Source organism: Gymnoscopelus braueri (genome assembly GCF_963280865.1).
Source record: "Gymnoscopelus braueri genome assembly, chromosome: 21".
NCBI lineage: Eukaryota > Metazoa > Chordata > Actinopteri > Myctophiformes > Myctophidae > Gymnoscopelus > Gymnoscopelus braueri.
The window spans coordinates 31102844-31120717 of record NC_137623.1 but is presented as its reverse complement, the minus strand read 5'-3'; the positions used below and the strand labels follow the sequence as shown (position 1 = coordinate 31120717).

Below are 17874 nucleotides of genomic sequence, written 5' to 3'. Positions count from 1 at the left end.
TTAACTGTTTATTTGCTAGAAATGAAACACCGCTTGCAGCAGGGCGGAGGGCGGGCTTGAGGGAGCAGATTGCTTGTTTGCAGATGTAAGATTTGGACTTGAGAACGTGAAAAGCAGACATGCAATTGACACTGAGATCAGCGGGGAACATGCCATTTTCTGCCCGAGGATATTCTCAAAACATCCATCATTCAGGGTGCATTAGAGAGTATTTGGCTGGAAAGGTGGCCATTATGTGAAATCAGTGTTACGTCAACACCTTATGCCATTACAAGCCAAATGAATTTTTAAACCCCAGGCTCTACAACCCTAATCTGGCCCTCATTTAATTTGACATTTTCACACCAGAGTTGGAATCAATTTCTCCATGTAAACCAAGTTGGAGTTACATGGCGGGGGCCACTTGTAAAGCCACAAGACCTATTTGTTCAAATAATTCGCCAGACTCGTGGAAAATGTGACTGATGGTAGCCAAGAAGCAAGCTCTCAAGGTTGTTTAAAATGACCCAATTAGTGTTTTTGAGAACGTTTTTAAACATTTGGGACACTAATCAGAAAGTATAAACGTGCACTGCCTGTCCACACCTAATTAAAGCAATCAAGATGCAAACCAAATGCCATCAGAAGCTGCAACGTTTACGTCTCAAAATTACAGTGGAGAATAATTGGAGCGGCAATGCTCTTTTAACCCTGCTGTCCTGTGTTTTGTCTCTCTAAATATGGCCTTCCAAGAATACACAAATGGCTACTAAATAGGCACATATAGGCTACTCCTTAGCTACTCCTTTACAGGGAGGAGCAGACAGCTCAGTATCCAGTGTGCAGTGTGCTTGATGGATACAGCTGTCAACTAACGTGCTTTCAACGTGAACTGGATGTTAAATTTTGGTGCACTCTGGATCCAAGTTGGGATTAAGTCAGACAAAGTGCACTTTTTTGTGCAAACAGACCCGCGCCAAGACCACTCGCTCATGCAAGAATAACAACAGAGGCGCGTTAGAATCGGTCATTTGTAATGCCAGCGTGAAAAATTTCAGTAAAATGTTTCGGTTATCCGTATGTCATCGCCTCTATAATTCCGACGGTGCTATCTTTAGTTGTTGAGTCTCCAGGTATTTTCTTTAGCAGACAGCTGAGGAGCTCTGAAGTATTTGGGAGGCTGACAGGCGGCGTCGGGCTGGACTGGAGCAGGGGGCTGATGCATTGCACAGGGGGAAACGGACATTTATTAACGTCAGATCCATAGCGGGGGAAAAATAATGATGAAAGTCGAGAGGTCAGAGAGAACACAACGTGATAGGCAGGTGAAGTCACAGCGCGCCAGAGTGGAAAATTGACCTGCTTTTACATAATATTGTTCTTATATTCTCCTGCGAAATCCAGCCTGTGGCAAGGTATGACATGGATTCGTACTGTGTGCTCCGGTGGAGACGTGCTCAATCAGTTACAGTCTTTACATTTGATGTTCTCTAATATCTTGCTGGTGATTTGTTGATTTTGTGCTATTTCCCCTCGGTTGTGCTTCTCCCACGCAGGTCCAGAGTCATGATATCTTGATGAAAAGACTGTTAATGAAAACTTGAGGAGAATATCAGTTTTTGGTTGATTGCCACAAGGAGCTCTCAGGTTGGTTCACAACCCAGTGAGGGGAACTCTGTCTGGGCCTTATGGTTCACAGCTGTGCTGCTGGATGTATGTGCCAATTCATCACTGCCTGGTGTGAGGAGCTCTGCATTTTTGTGTGTCTTTACTTGAAGTTGGCCTTATAGCCTGGATGTATGTCGTTGGCTATCAGCATTCCCTCAGTCACAGTTGTAGTAATAGGGAGTGTATTAAAGAGCCCAGCAAGGTTTTAGAGCACTTATTGCATCTTTTGCAGAGTGAGGAAGGCAGTGCGCTTTGGGGTAAAAATGTGCTATAAACTGCTGTCAACACAATTGGTTAACCCTAAAAGAGTAAATAAAAAGGACCAAGTGCATATGGATCGCATTTGCCAGTTTGTTCTTTGGGATCTGGAAGGGTTGACCAACGTCAGAGTTTCTCCTGTTCTGGTCATACTTAAATGGTACAAAAGTTCAGTGTTCTGATGGGGATAAAAAGAAGCATTTTGGCAGAAAAATGCAACACAGGTTACAGCCGAGAGCCATTCCACTGCAAGTTTTTGGCCCGCATGACAATTTTCCAAGAGTTTGGCTACCATTTGTTCCACGCTGCTACAGGTAAGTTTTCTATCCAAGAAGCCTGCTAAAGCCCTGTAAGTAATATACGTGCGCAAAAGCCACAGCTGTCATGAGCAATGTAGGCATTATTAATATTGTTGAGGCCTTTATGGAGACGTTACTCTCGCGGCCCTGAAACCCGACCCAGACATTGCGGTATTTGCCCACTCATTTCTCTGTTTATTTATTGTCATGCCAGCTTGTTATTTACACTTTATGGATGGGAACGTCAGGATTCATTAGGGCAATGAAAGTCTTTTTAAAAAAATGCTCCAAAAACCACTGAGTTAACGCAAGCGGATTACAAGACGGCACCTTAACCTTTTAAGGAGCACTGAGCTGTGAGGTCACGTCACCGGGGTGAGGGAAAGCGCTGTGCAAACAGCGGGAGAGCTCGCGCCACACAACACAGGCCTGGCGGTGTGTGTGGAGGCTGTAATGACACGAAACCCAATTTACAGGTCGAGAACAGAAGCCGTGTTCACCCGCTGGCCCTCGGCTACTGGCCCCGGCCGGCTCTGCTTCGTGTTTAGATGGAGCTCTGTGGAGCCCTTGTGTACACGCATGTTTTTAATGGCCGCATCACAAGCAAACCACGCTGCCACTACTGCTGCTGTGCAACCGTTTGTGATTTTATATTAAAAGAAAATTATACTTAGACTCTGGAGGGGGACAGAAAGCCACTTCTAATATTTGGAAGGAACTTTTACAGTTCATTAGTCTCTTTTATTAAATATTGCCGCCGCCTGCCGAGCACTAGCGGAGATGTGGGACCTTTTAAAAAACTTCAAAAGAAGGCCACTTTGAAACAGTTGAGCTGGTATCACAATATTTCAGTCCCATTTTCTAAAGCGCTGCCTGGCCATAAAAAAATTAAATGATACACATTTTACACAACACATTTCATGACTGTTGATATAATATTTCCACACATTTAAGTCTTGTGTGATGTGTACTCCAAGTCTTTGAGCGTGATCGTGTTCATTGTGTCTGGACCGTGGGATGAAGGTCAGGCCAATGGTGAGCACATGGAGTTCAAATGCAAGGGGTGTGGCAGATGTCAGGGCCTGAACGCTCCATCAAAACGGTAGCAACAACATCAGGGATATCCCTCCACTATTTCCGTCGTGGATCCATGAGAAGCGCAGGATCTCCGATGGCGACTAGAAAGGCCGGAGCCGGACGTAATTGCTGCCTCTGCTGAGGCGTACGAACGCAACCTCTAATTTCCCGTGAATAATGTCCCTGTTTCAGCCGTCAAGCCAAAGAAAGTGGCAGTTTCCTTTCTCAGAGGGATTGTGGCTCGGCTAATACACTCAACTGTGGCTTTATGACCAATGGGCCAGAGGGCCAGGCTCCCGAAACCAACTTACTACTTCCGCTCAGCCTCCCCCCGTGCCTTTCACAGCACTGCCCAGGGTTCAGAAAGTGAATCGAAGCAGTATTTCTTTACGACAACAACAAGTAGAGGGATTTAACACTGTAAATCAAGGCTGATCCCAAACTGAGAAACCATCATGGAGAGGAAGAATAATATATCTTTCTCTTTTTAAGCTCTGAGGATAATGCTAAGCATCTTGCACTCCTAGACAGTGCCTCTGGCCCTCCCTGCCGACGGCTGAAACATGGAGTGGAGTTGCACATCTCATAAATTCTGCCACCACAGTAGAACATGCAACATTTGTTTAACAATGTTAGTTATGCATATCCTTCCAGGGCAGCGACCTCGGAATCGCCACACACACAAAAAAGAAGCGAGTTGTAAAAGAGAAAGATGCTGGAGAAAGAATGAATGGGCGGAAGGGAGACAGAGATTATGCTAAAAAGAATAACCATGATAAGGGCTTTCCTTTTTTTTTTTTGCATGTTTGTGTTACCGAATGCTTTTCGTTTGAAACGTTCCTTCAAATCTGTTTTGACTTGCCTGTTTTGGAACCCGTAAAAGCATGTTGCATGGCATTAAAGAGCCATTAATCACTGCGGATTTATTGGCTTCCAACGGTTTTGGAGAGGCTGCCTCACTTCAGCTATCAGCTCCCAGTTGGACCTTTTTTGGAGGGAGTTGCTTCTTCAGAGTAATCAAGTTCGGGTTCACTCATCCTCGCTCCTCCAACCCGTGCTCCGCCGCTGACCCTTCAGCAGCAGCTGGTAGTGCTTACAACATCAAAGAGTGATGAAGATTTTCGAGTGCATATTTTTGATGTTTAGCTAATTTTCTGCATTAGCACGTGGCTGATATTAGTGATGAAAGTCCCATGGGTGTTTTTTTTTTTTTTTGCGGCAGACTCCGTAGCTGAGTACTGAACATTGAGGTTAATTGAGACCAGGATAGTGGGATCAGACAGATAAAACAAGGCAGACAGACATGTACTGTATATAGGAGAGAGAGGTGGTGGTGGTGTGGTATTTTAATGCAAACTGCACTGTAACGGTGGAGACTTAACAAGGACATATAGAGTGAAAGACGTCATCTAGATCAGTGATTCTCGACAATCTTTAATTTCAAGGACCCCTGGCTTGATATGGATTAGCCAGGGGTCTAACACAGTTAGACCTTGGATTAGGTTCACAATCACATAGGACCTCAATCTACACTGTAAAATCGTAATATTTTTAAAGCAAGTACTCCAGTACTTTAACTCAAGTACAAATTTGACCGAGCATAGTTGACCAGGAATATCTACGTTCACTCAAGTACTGGGTTTGAGTACTTTAAGTCCACCACTGAGAATAGCCAAATATGCATAGCAATGGACTCATAGTTCAGTGATGTCTGGATTGTAAATGTACATAATAATCTGTAAACATACAAAACTGAAACTGAAACTGGCATGGACTGTTTAGGAAAAACCTCCTACAACTAAATAGTTTATGTTTATGTTCAGAAAAGTCTTATTCCTTCCATGGATGGTTTTATGGCTGGTGTTGAGCAGATGCCATGCTAGAAGTTTTGTGCAGAGATGGTCGCTTGGCCACACATAGCTCCAATGTTTTTCCTTTTTACTGGCAAAAATAATGAGAAGCATTAGAAAATATATTATTATTATTATTATTTATAATGACTCCCTCTACCCTCTATAAGTTATTATATTCCTGGGTTGCTATCAACAATATCTTGCTTGTTTATTTCATAAATTCAACGTTAATGAGAATGTCTGCAGCTGTATAGACACTCATTATTGTAAAATGCTGGCCTTGCACACAACAACCTACAGTGTGCTTCCTTCTGTTTATCCAAATTACTCATTGTAGGTTGTATGTCTGTCTCGTTTCGATACGGTGCATACTATATTCTCCCAATGTCAAGCCACTGTACATGAAGTGCTGAAGTGAGCAACATGGCCAGATGTAGGTCCTGTTTAGATATCAGGGTCTCGTGTGGATTATGTAAGGAATGTGACTGCAGGGAACACGCTTCGCTTTGCTCTGGGAAGAGCAGTGGGGTGTCTGACGTCCGAACAAACGTGACAGCACCGAGGAATTATTGAACTTACGTATCAAAATGTTCTCCCAAAAACAAGAACCTCCCCCCGAGAAAACAAACAAAGAGACCGTTTTTCCGGTGTTGCCTACAATGTTTGTATAAATTCCTAATGACATAGTTAATCTACAGAGCTGGTCGAATGAAAGCTTCCTGTTAGATTAGAGACCGAAGGGGAACATAAATATACACCTCACTGCTCATCGTACGCTGTTTAACTTCAAAGACACTACTCCACTGTGTGGTAGTGGGATGGACGGAGTCTGCACGGGTCGGGGGGGGGTGGGGGGTGGGCTGGAATGGAGACGTACGCTGGTGTTAAACATTTTACAGTAATGTCCAAAGCAGTCCAAAGCAGCCCTTCATCACTGATAAGAGAGAAGTGGTGTTCGAGTGTTGTGGTTGGTTGCCATTAACCGTGTCGGGCCTTCCCGTTGAGAGCGCCCAGTCGGCGTCGGATGTTGGCCACGCAGCCCGCGGAAGCTTCCTGCAGCACCTCGTCTGTGGAGCCCATCATGGCCAGAAGGAGCTGCAAGGAGTCAGAGAGGAACAAAGTTATCCATACTGTACTTCATGTCTGAAAACTTAGGTTGCCGTTGTGTCCAGCGACTCCAGCCCACAGCAATCTCAACTGTAGGCTACATATCCTAAACTGTAATGCACTATAAAACCCTGAGCATTAATTTAGCTCTGAGACCCTTATATGGTTCAATTCTTACGAGTCAAATTCTGGATTTTATAGTGTGGCCACAAATATATACAGTGGCTACATTGTGACAGTCCTCAGCTCTGGTGGCATGTGTCCCAGTGTGTGTGTGTGTGTGTGTGTGTCCCAGTGTGTGTGTGTCCCAGTGTGTGTGTGTGTGTGTGTGTCCCAGTGTGTGTGTGTCCCAGTGTGTGTGTGTGTGTGTGTGTGTGTGTGTGTGTGTGTGTGTGTGTGTGTGTGTGTGTGTGTGTGTGTGTGTGTGTGTGTGTGTGTGTGTGTGTGTGCCCTGTACGTCCCATTATAACCATCCAAACCATGCCTCACTCGGCAAAGGAGTTACAGCTGTGAGCACACATGCTTCTGTAAGTTTGTTCAGATGAAAAGTTGAGCGTGGCAAGCTCAACATTAAAAAACCTGAGCACGAACCACACCAGTCGACAGCCTCCCCACCGCTCCAAAGGTCACATTATTTCCGACTATTACTGGCTTGTATAACGGACCCGTTTGATCTTATTGCAGAACACGGTTTTTCTCTCTCCAGAAATCTCCAGCTTTGGGGATGCATTTTTTTGGGCTACATAAAATTGTACATTAAAAAAAAAGTTTTATTCCTTTCAAAGAGTTACTTATTATATGGTCAGGTTTATATGTACATTCATAGCCTATACAGAGTAGCAAAAGAACCAAACCGTGGTTCTGGTACACTGCAGCGTGACATTGTTTATTCTATTTATTGTTTGACTTTTTTTATCTTGTGCAAAATGACTACACCAAGTTTGCGGGCAGTGGTAGGGCTGAATCAAAATGAAAGTAAATGCAAACACAAACACTCTGGCAACGGACAGACCTAAATTTGTTCAATGTGTGCTCCCCTTGCGAGTGTGGCTCTCCTAAGCCACAATCGCAGTTATTTTGGATACTTTCTTATTTACATCAATAATGAACCACAAAGGCAACATCAGGGCTCCATACACGTAATGCTTGCAAGCACTAAACACAAATTAGCCACTTAAACCCCATGTACTAATAGCAAAAAGAGCAAATCTACAAAATCACAATGTGAGCTTCTAGATCTGCTATTTTTGACTCTTTCCATTTTTGGAAACTCTCACATATAATGACACAATATCTACACCAGTTTGAAAGTGGTTTAGTCTCTGTAAACAAGTCCAGACTCCATTGTTCAGTCCCCTGCTTCCAGTGGTACCACTTCACATCCTGGGTGAATCCCTGCAGCAAACAATACGTAGACTGCACCTCTGTCTACAGGAAATGAGCTCTCTCAACAAATCTCTTTAACACCTGACTCCCTGCATCGAGTTGGATTCAGTTGATCCAAGTTGAATTATTTCCAAAAGATATTTCAAAGGATACTGATCTCTGTGATACTGTTCTCTTCTCTCAGTCTCTCTCCTTTGTCTCGCTCCCAGCCTCCTTGCTTCCCTCTCACCCGCCCCCCCCCCCTTCTCTACCACAGACACCAGATGTTGAGCCAGATAGGAAGTGATGAGATTCCATCGTCTGCATCATGCTAACAAACTGTCAAGTGTCAGCCTCTTCTAGGAATGATCCGCTTTACTAATAAGCTGTGTGTAGACGTACCCCTTATCGCGACTCGACTCCCTTTATCTAACTGCATTATGAAACAGCTTGCCGTGGCGTGCGCCCAGCCGGTCAACGCTGAGGCACAACTCCAGACTCGTGTTTTCTCCTCAGGTTATCATCACGTGTCATCGCGCCCGTTACGCATGTCGGAGTCGGGCCGAGGTTCGAGCAGTGAACCCGCCGCACTCCATGTTACATGCAAACCTCAGAGAGGCTGCTCCGCACATTTCGTGTGGTTTGCGCCGAGCCAGGGAAGCAGGGAGAGGAGACATTCCCAGAATGTTCTGCTCAAAGATAAATAGTGAAAGGAAAACAGATGAAAGATGAGGCGGGCCATCTTCTTTCCCGTGCATACAAGCACGGACGAACAGGCCCACAGACACAATGTACAGAGCAACCCACGAAAAGCTGAGAAAATAACACGGCTCCTCCTTGATTATAATGATGTAATTTCGTGGAAGAAAAAAAGAGAGAACAGACCACGGATCAGTCTTGTGTGTGTCTGGGTGCCTCTCAATGCCCTAGTGTCGGTGTAGTAGAGTAGTGTAAAGAAGCGCTTTGGCAGCGGTTTTTATACGACTTTCTAAATAGCATCCAAAACACCTCAAATTTAGTGCATCCACAGGCCCCAGAAAACATGCAGCTCCCCGGGACAAGTCTCTTTTGTGAACGGAGAGGATGCCTGAGGACTGCCAGAGGCAGCTTTTTTTGCCAACCTCATAGCATGTTATTCAGAAGTCGCCAAATAAGGTCTCCCGAAGCGCACAGCTAAGCTAAGATAAGCGTGTCTCTCTCTCTCCGTGCTGTTTTTTTTTCTTCTTCTTCTTCTCCCTCTCTCCTGCGCTCTTTCCCTCCCAGCTGGGATCCTCAAAGAATATAATACACCACTTGTTAGATTATTCCCTGACCGTGGTAACATGAACACTTTGCCCCGCGCATGAGAAATGAATCGTCAAGTCTGGTCTGGGGTGTTTTTTTTTCACTTCAGAGAGCTCGAGTGAGTCCTGACCTCCAAGGAGTGAGCAGGCAGGAGGTTTTAGAGGAGCGAGGGGCACAGTACTGATGGCATGGGGGAGCTGCAGACATTGTTTTACGTACGTGCGTGCGCACACAACCCATCACACATGGATGTGTTGCGGTGGATTAAATACGCGGTGTTGGGTTGCTTTGCTCCGTGTGCAGGTTTGAATTCATTCCCTTCAGCACGCAGACCATCCCCCCCCCACCCCCCCCTCCATCCCCCCATTCCTGGTCTGACAACCATTATGGCCCCGCCGGCCCCCCCCTAGGCTGCCGTTACCATGTTTCAGGCTCCCCCGTGTAGGCAAACAGCACAAACAGACAGCAGTGTTTAGCTGGACCGAGGGGAAGTTACTGAGGGAAGTCAAGGTAAACAACATTCCCTACAGCATCCACTGAGCCAAAAGGCTGTTAAGCTGGTCTCCCTGTGTCTCCTGGGGAGAGAAGGAGGAGGAGGAGGAGGAGGAAGGAGGAGATGGGGAGCATTAAAATCAATGATTTTTTTGAGTGGAAAGTTTCATTGTGAGACTCTCAGTTTTTCAGTCTCAAGCATCCCCGGCCTCTTTGGTATTCCTGCAGTGCAGATGTTGGAGGAGCACAGAAGCTCGAGTCAGCGGGTCTAACGCCATATAGATAATGAATGGACAGTAGTCAGAACAACAGAGCAGGTACAGTACATGTACTGCCTGTATCATCTGCTTACCACAACCGCCAGTCCTGCTACACAGACGGCATGACTAAGAGGAATCGTCTGAGATATTTCTCATGTACTGTGCTTGAATTCACCTCGCTCTTGTTCGGTGTAATCGTTGCCCCCCCCCCCTCCACACACACACACACGTACACACACGCCCGCTGCTTCACTGCCTACTTTCACTCCCAGAGCTTACTTGTAAGACAGAAAGAAAAAAAAGGAAAACAAACAGTCATCGCGCTGGGGCAGAAGTGGCCTCATGGCAACAACAGTGCAAACGTTTTTCTCATTTAGATTAGTCACAGCCTAAAATACATACCAGGACCTGGCAACAGCCATGCTCTGGAATACCTTCAGTTGAAAATTGCCAATAATTACCATCCGCATTTTGTAATTTACATCAATTTACTTCACAAAGCTTTTCTTATGAAAGAGGCTCTTTAATACAAAAAGCTGGCTATAGCTGTCTACATGGATTTATGGCCTCGGCAAACAATCTCCAGTCTTCTGGAAGCAATGTAATGTGGAAGGGGAGGGCGTGTTGATTTTGTACGCGGACAAAATAAAGCACATCCGTATAAAACTGTGAGATACCAAGTGTAGATGTCAAATCAAACGTGGAGAAATGTGTCTCTGACGCTAAATTTCTTCACACTTCCTCTGGGAAAGCAAGCTGCCGCTGAGACCCTGTCCTGAACAAGGTTTGTTCTGAGAAGTCCAGCAGACTTTCTAGCAGCACACAGCAGTTGGGTCCAAAATAAAAGGGACACCATTTAAGCATCTATGCATGCCTTTTGAAATCAGAAGGTTGAAATGTAGTTAAAGATACATTTAAAGATATACTGCAGTAATATAATCATGTAAACATGATATTGCATGACATAAAACATTGCATATGATATATCACTATATCATAAATAAATCTAGAGTGACATATAAACCAATATTTAGGTAGTATGTATTTGCAACACTATAAGGCTGTTCCACAGCTTAATAATGTAAGTACAGTAGCTGTGACAAATATTTGAGACAGGGAAAGGGACAGTAAAATAAATAAATAACGAGGCCAGAATGGGACATTAATGTATTTTCCAGTGTGAAATACTTTCGTTTCAATGCTTAATTTCCTTTGCAAGTCTTAGGGGACGGAGAGCTGTACAGCATTTAGAATGCTAGAGAGGAAAGTCACTTACACTTACGTACTGTAGACTTACACTATGCAGCCTCCGACGAGAGAAACCATTTGAAATCGTATACTACAGTACATAAGGGTAAATATGTTTTTTGAGAGCTTCTCAGTGGCATAGAAAGAATTTTAGAAATATGGCCACAATAATACAAGAAGCAGTCTAGAATTTTACACTGGGTAATAAATTAGGCGCACCGTACGATCTGGGCCCAGCATTGGCCCTCGATGAAGTCCACTCAGAGCCATTCCCGACTATAGGATATATTGTTTTAACACATTCTCCACGGTACTGATGCGTATATCATGAGGCTAAACATTACAGAACAGGCTGAATGGTTCCCTCATTGGAGAGTGACAAGCCCTTGCTGTAATGTCTCCTTGGGGCTCAAGCCAGGTATACATCCCTTGCAGACTGGCCATACTGAACAATGAGCCGGTCTGTGTTGTGTGTTTCCAACGGTCTGAGATTAGGAACAAATGAAACACTAGTGCAGTTACGTGGCCTTTTGTAATTAAGCTCTTTAAAAGTCCAAAAATACATTATGGAGTGGTGTTGAAACTCTGAACTGGTACATTAATAAGGGCAAACAGAGAGACAGATTAAAAAGGGTGGTATGCAGTGTGTTGGAGTGCAAGTGAAACACACGCACACGCACACACACACACACACACACACACACACACACACACACACACACACACACACACACACACACAATGAGAGAGAGAAAGAGGGCCTGTCCAGTTGTTGTCGTGGCTCAAACTACAAAAACACATTCATCTTAACGACTTTTGCAAATTGGACATAACTCTTTCGGAACACCCAATGTTCAGTCCAGCTACCAATTATGGCTAGTGTTGAACCACATACACTGTAACAGCAGATCAAGCTAAAGTACACCATTAAATGAACATGGGAAAAAATATTTGGCTGCAACAGGCTAACCACTTCATAATTTATATCGCAGTTGTTATTGAAGAAAAAAAACGAACAATTTTAACTCTCTGTGGCCACAGAAAGATTTCTCATGTGAAAATGTTTCTACGTAGGATGTGACCGAATTAGAGAACGAGCCAGTCATTTTTCCCAAACATTGAATTACAGTACATGATCATCTGTGACAAGACATCAATTACAGGGTAATCTCAACGTAAAATCTCGACATCCCTGTCAGGGACCAAACATAAACAATATCTGGAGCGGGCTGTGGAAAGAGCCCGGCGGCACCGAAATGCATCGACAAAACAATGCTTGTTCCCTTTTTTCTAACAGAGCTTTTGGAATTGCACTGCATAATTGCAATGACGAAGAAATCTTCAAGAGATGCAGCTTTACAGGGGGGGGGGGGGGGGGAATCACACGCCTTAAACATAACATTGTAATTCTTTAGCGCTAAACAGCTCTGACCCTATTCCTTGGCCTGAAATGTATCTTTGCTGCATTCTACCCTGATGTCCAGGGACAGCCCTTAGCAACAGTTACCCCCAGCTACAGCCCTTTGACTTGCACTGTGATGGCATCTAGGGTCTACCGAGGAAGTGGCACTTCGCACACACTGAGCTGTTTGCTTTTCTGAATTCCCATGACAGCTAGAGAGTGGAGTCATGTTTCCGCCGCCGAATAAAAACGCACTTTGTTTCTGCTTCATCGGTCAAAGGCTCTGAAAATAGTCACAGCTTTTCAAAGTTTATTACTCAGTGTTCTTTCACACATTGCTATAACAAGGCTGCTGGTGGTGCCGGGGGTGGTGGTGGGGGGGCAAGGCCGAGTTTCCTCAATGCAATAATTATATTTGCTGAAGGGCAGGCATTATAAAAAAAAATAACAAAAACAACACTAAACCACAAGAAATTATTATTTTATAATGACTTAATGAATAGGGAAAGCCATGCAGTGGCTGAACTTTTGTTGTATGATTGTTGTCGGCATAAATCAAAGTGCGACTGACCTTGACAACTCCATTCTGGTGCATGGTGATGCAGTTGCTGGGGTCCTTGGAGAGCTCGAACAGGGCCTGCGCCGTGGCCCGGTGGACGGAACAGTCCGTGGACCTGAGGTAGTGTACCAAGGGCGCCACGGCCCCAGCCTCCCCGAAGGACTCCCGGTTGCTGCCCCACATGCAGCAGCAAGCGATGGCCTCGGCCAGGTGGCGATGGAGCCCGTCATCGGTCTGCTTGGACGGAAGGGGGGGACAGTAATGCTAATGGTCTCCGGAGACAAACCTTCTAAAACTAGTACCAGCTCAGCTCTACTTACGGTCTCTGCCACAGACCCCTGGCAACACACTATCAGCTTTCTCCTCATTAGTAAGATTTACGCTATGGTGAACGAGAAAATGGTGCCGTAAAGGAAAATCGTGCTGTTTGTCTCCTGTGGCGAGGTATACTTACTGTGTTAGTCAGCTTGGCTAGCATTGGGACGACCCCGTGATCGGTGATGACTGCCAGATTCTCCCCGTCTTTGGCTATTTTGGCGATGGCGGCACAAACACTCGCCAGCACCTCTTTGTTTGTTGACTTCAGCAAATTAACAATCAGTTCCAATCCACCGACGAAGGAGCGCACCATTTCCCCTGCATCCTAAAAGTCAAAGGGCCTGTTATTAGCTAGTGTTCTCACTCTGTGACAATGAGGCCTGAGGCTATAATTGGCAAAGAAAGGGAGGGGGGGGGGCATGCAGGGGCATCTAAGCAGAGAAAACAAAAGACACATACAAGTAAAGAAAAAGGGGGGGAAAGAAAAAAAATAAAGGCTTTTCATCAGTCCAAGCAACAATCAAAGTCCCATCATTGCAGTCCAATCAGAGGTGCAGTACAGAGCCATGGCTCTACGCTGCTTTAGACCGAATGGAAAAAGGCTGTCATCGATGCAAGACCTGGCTGTCCCAATCTATGGTTCTCATCATCAGACATGTGCAGCAACTCTGTTCCAATCCGTCTGGGGATGTCTCAACGACAAGCACCGTCCCCTGTAGCAGAGCTGTCATTTGGATGTGTATGAGCAGGGGACGAGAGTCTTTCGACATCTCTGTCAAGCTGTCGTCCTCTCACCCTCACTTGTCACCGCGAGACGGAAACATGGCATTAGAGCTCAGAGTAATGGCATTCAAAGCTTGTGCCCCAACCTGACGCGGTGTGAGGACTTGGTTCATGACTTGGAGTTCATGGCACCAAGGGGCCTTGTGGGTACCACAGGACTCCCAGCCACTTATGGGGCCGTGCCTTCCGCGCCAAAAGGCTGGTGGCGAGTGCTGAGGGAACCACAGCGGAAGAAGTGGGCACTGGACGCTGCCTTCAGTATGGCTTGGCACAACAGGCCGCTGTTTAAAATCACAAGTCCACCATATCGCCAGCCCGCCAAAGGGAGGAATACATCAAGGTGGCTGACTCTGTAATGTTCAATGCTATGAAAATAGCACAGATTTCTTTTCTCCCAAAAGCATACAATTATAGATGAGTGAAATCAAATCACAAAGCACGCTTAATTTGAGTCCATTTCAACATCAATCTAAATGTCCAGCGCTGATGTATGACACAGTGCTGTTCAGGACAGTAAACACGAGAATCAACGTGTGTACTGTACTTTTTCGTCGTTAGCCCTTTTAAAATAGGCAGCAGCCGTCGACAGGGATTTCAGGAAATGCACTGTTGACAAAGACCAGGTCCTGATGTGTGGTTTTGCTGTACGGCTACTTTGGGAGAGCTGGATGTGCTCTTCTCACTCAACGGAGAGCCCAGAGCTGAGATGTGGCCATGCAGTACAGGGGTCTATGGGCTCTGTGATGCTGTGCCAGAGGATGAGGCGTGTGCTGGGGGCAGGGGCCCAGGGGCAAGCAGCCTGACCCCCTCCCCCCCCCCAGCCCGACACACACAGGAAGCCCTTCCTCAGGAATACTGATGACGGCCAGGCCGGGAGTCCCAGCGACAGAGGAAGTGCTCTCAAGCCACCAGCTGCGGCAGACTAGCCAGCATCTCATTCAAGGCCTGGACTGGCCCCCAGATCTTGAAAACCACAGCATTATGAGGCTGCACACGGAAAGGCATCTCTCACCCAGGGCTCCCTCCGTAGTGCTCTTACCCAATAAAATCAGAAACACATTGTCCGCTGTTGCATCGTGATTTTAAGCAGGAGCCACACACAAAATATCAACACCGAAGCTACCCTGGCCATTTCATGTCGTGTGATCAGGCTTGTACAGCATACACAGGTACTGTACTATGTAAAGGAAAAAAAGTTCATATTGTCCACAAAATAAAAAAAAACTAAGCTAATTGCCCACTACTAAGCTCTTACAATACTTGAGTAATAATATGTGGATTTAAGTTGAGTGGCCCGTGCTGGAACAGCCTGTCTGTGCCTTTCTCTCACACAATCAGGCCTGTACAGCATACACATGTATGTAAAAGAAAAAAGAAAAACTAATCTGGCATCCGAAGTTCATATTGTCCACAAAATAAAAAAAACAAAACAAAGCTAATTGACTAACCCATAAGCACTTACAGTACTTGAATAATGATATGTGGATATAAGTTGAGTGGCCCATGCTAGAGCTGCCTCTGTGTGTGTGTGTGTGTGTGTGTGTGTGTGTGTGTGTGTGTGTGTGTGTGTGTGTGTGTGTGTGTGTGTGTGTGTGTGTGTGTGTGTGTGTGTGTGTGTGTGTGTGTGTGTGTGTGTGTGAGAGTGAGGAGGGGGGCAGTCGTATGGAGCATCCAGCAGATGCATTTATAGCATGGGTCTCTCATAAATCCACTCTGGAGCTGCTAACTCAAACCACATGTTTTTTTTATCTAAATAACTACTGCACCAAGGCGGCTGTATCAGGTTCCCCGGCTCGACGGGCAAAAAAAAGGAGCGCTGTTTAGCTCTTGTCATTGCCCCCGTCTCCGAAAAATCACCCGAAGAGCATGTACATGTATTTCCCTCAGAATTGGCACGATGACGTCCAGACAAACATTGTCAAACTTTGTTAGCGTTTCAATAGCGGGCCCGCCGTCCTCCGGTGCCTCCCATATGGTTGCCATACATCATTTTTCGCCACACTTCTGGGGCGGAGAAATTCCAGCCCCAGTGAAAAAGGCTCCAACCCCGAGACACCTGCCTGGGCCCAATATATCTGTTTAAACTTAACCAGATTGTCCCACTGACAAGCTGTTTACCTTAATCACAGCGATAATCTAATAGAACATACGTTGCGTTTGTATTTGGAAATTATACAAGCTCTCTGGGGATCAAAGGCCCACTGACATCTGACTGAAATGAGAGCTGATTGACACCAGCGCTGTGTAATGCTAGGCCACACGCTGGGAAAGGCGGATTTGGGGGGGGGGGGGCATAGCAGAAGGAAGAGTATCTAAGGGAATAATATGATAATATTCCACTTGAATATTACACAGGAACACCAACCCAACATCTGTTTTTCTATTAGCAGCCTTCATCTAGGCTCCTTGAACAGTTCTATTCAAAATGACAAAAACTTAGATGATTATTACTTCCTGTGTAGACATGCTGCATAGGCCTGATGACAGCGGTATTTAGGAGGACACGATGACCTTTCTTTTTGTGTGCTTAGCGGCGGCTTGCATCCTGCGGCGGGTTTAAAGGAGAGGCCGTCTGTCACCCAGTGTGCTGTGATGCGAAGCTGCTGCCTGTTTTGTGTGCCTCTGTACACTGTAAAATCCTCAGTGTTAGGGTTAGATTCGTTAAAACTCAGAGTGTACACATGGAACCAAATGGCATAAGGGTCCATTTGGTTCCATCTGTACACTCTCACTTAACATTAACTTGAGGATTTTAGTGTGTAGTCGCATGTTGAGGGCAGGATTTTCAGCTGAGGAATCAGAAGCCATGCCACAGGATATTACTCTGAATCTCTACCCCCCACTCCTTGCTTCCCTGCCACGAGTGTGAGGCATCTCTGCTTCGTATTAGGGTTCATGTAAGCCCTCCACTGACAACTCCTGCCCCTGTGAAACCTCTCAGTAGCAAGGCTGCAGAAGGTGCAGGCTTTGGAGACAAGAACGGCGACACAAGCAGGCTTTCTGTTGGGCGAGTACAACCCTGCCCACATAATCCTTGAAGTGACAGGAACGCTGCAGACTCGTTTAATTTCCAGCGCACATGTGTGCCCGCTTGCACAGACAGAGGAGAAAATTCAATTATAGAAGACAGATGTGCTCCTAGTTGCAGGAGTGAAAAGTTTCGCTGTACCTTTGCATTCTCGATGCATGGACAAATGGCCCATGCAGCGCTGGCTTGAACATCTGCATTGGGGTTCTTCAACAAGGACCAGAGCAGACGCACTCCATCCAGGCTGTCAATGATCCTGGAAAGAGAAAGGGAGACAGCGGGAGGGGAGTGGAGAGGAGGGAGATTAAAGAAAAGGAATGAACAAGTAAAACCATAAGAACGGTTCGACTGTGAGCCCAAAGTGTTCTAACACAGTGATTGCTCTGACACTACTAATCAAACGCTCAGGACAGTGCAACTGTTATTTCATTCTTTCTCTTTGTGAGTGTGCCTATTATCGAGGCCATTTCTCAAGTGTTCTCTGACCATATCGGCGTGCTTGAATGCAGGCCTTGAACAGCCGTTACTGAGCGGGATCAAAGGAGCCATCCATTTAAAACATGGGCTTTCCATCACAACCCGCCTTGATCCCTGTAGGCTGCAGTTCCCTCTGCTAGCCCTGAAACCCACCCACTGTCGGTTCAGTCCAGCGATGCTAGGGGCCACAGGTTAACTGGTGTACATATGTGTGTGTGTGTGTGTGTGTGTGTGTGTGTGTGTGAGCACTCCATACATGCATTTATATATAGTAACTGAGACAAACTCATACTGTACCATGATGGTGGCTTGTTTTTCAACCCGGGCAAAAGAAGAAAAAAAAAAAAGAGAGAAGGAACCTCTCTCCAAATCAAACAGAGCAAGAGACAGGTCTCTCTATATTTCATTGGGTCCGAG

General features: G+C 45.7%; 1 protein-coding gene across 1 annotated transcript in view; it reads right to left on the bottom strand.

Annotated features, from left to right (window-relative positions):
* The window catches only part of odad2 (outer dynein arm docking complex subunit 2), a gene marked incomplete at its 5' end in the record, with an annotated part of 82758 nt that overhangs the window by 33953 nt on the left and 30931 nt on the right, over positions 1-17874 (bottom strand). Inside the window, 4 exons of the mRNA XM_080417490.1 lie at positions 6118-6229; positions 12864-13085; positions 13306-13494; positions 17122-17236. Coding sequence (XP_080273616.1) covers positions 6118-6229; positions 12864-13085; positions 13306-13494; positions 17122-17236 — 638 coding nt within the window. The remainder of the gene's footprint in view (positions 1-6117; positions 6230-12863; positions 13086-13305; positions 13495-17121; positions 17237-17874) is intronic.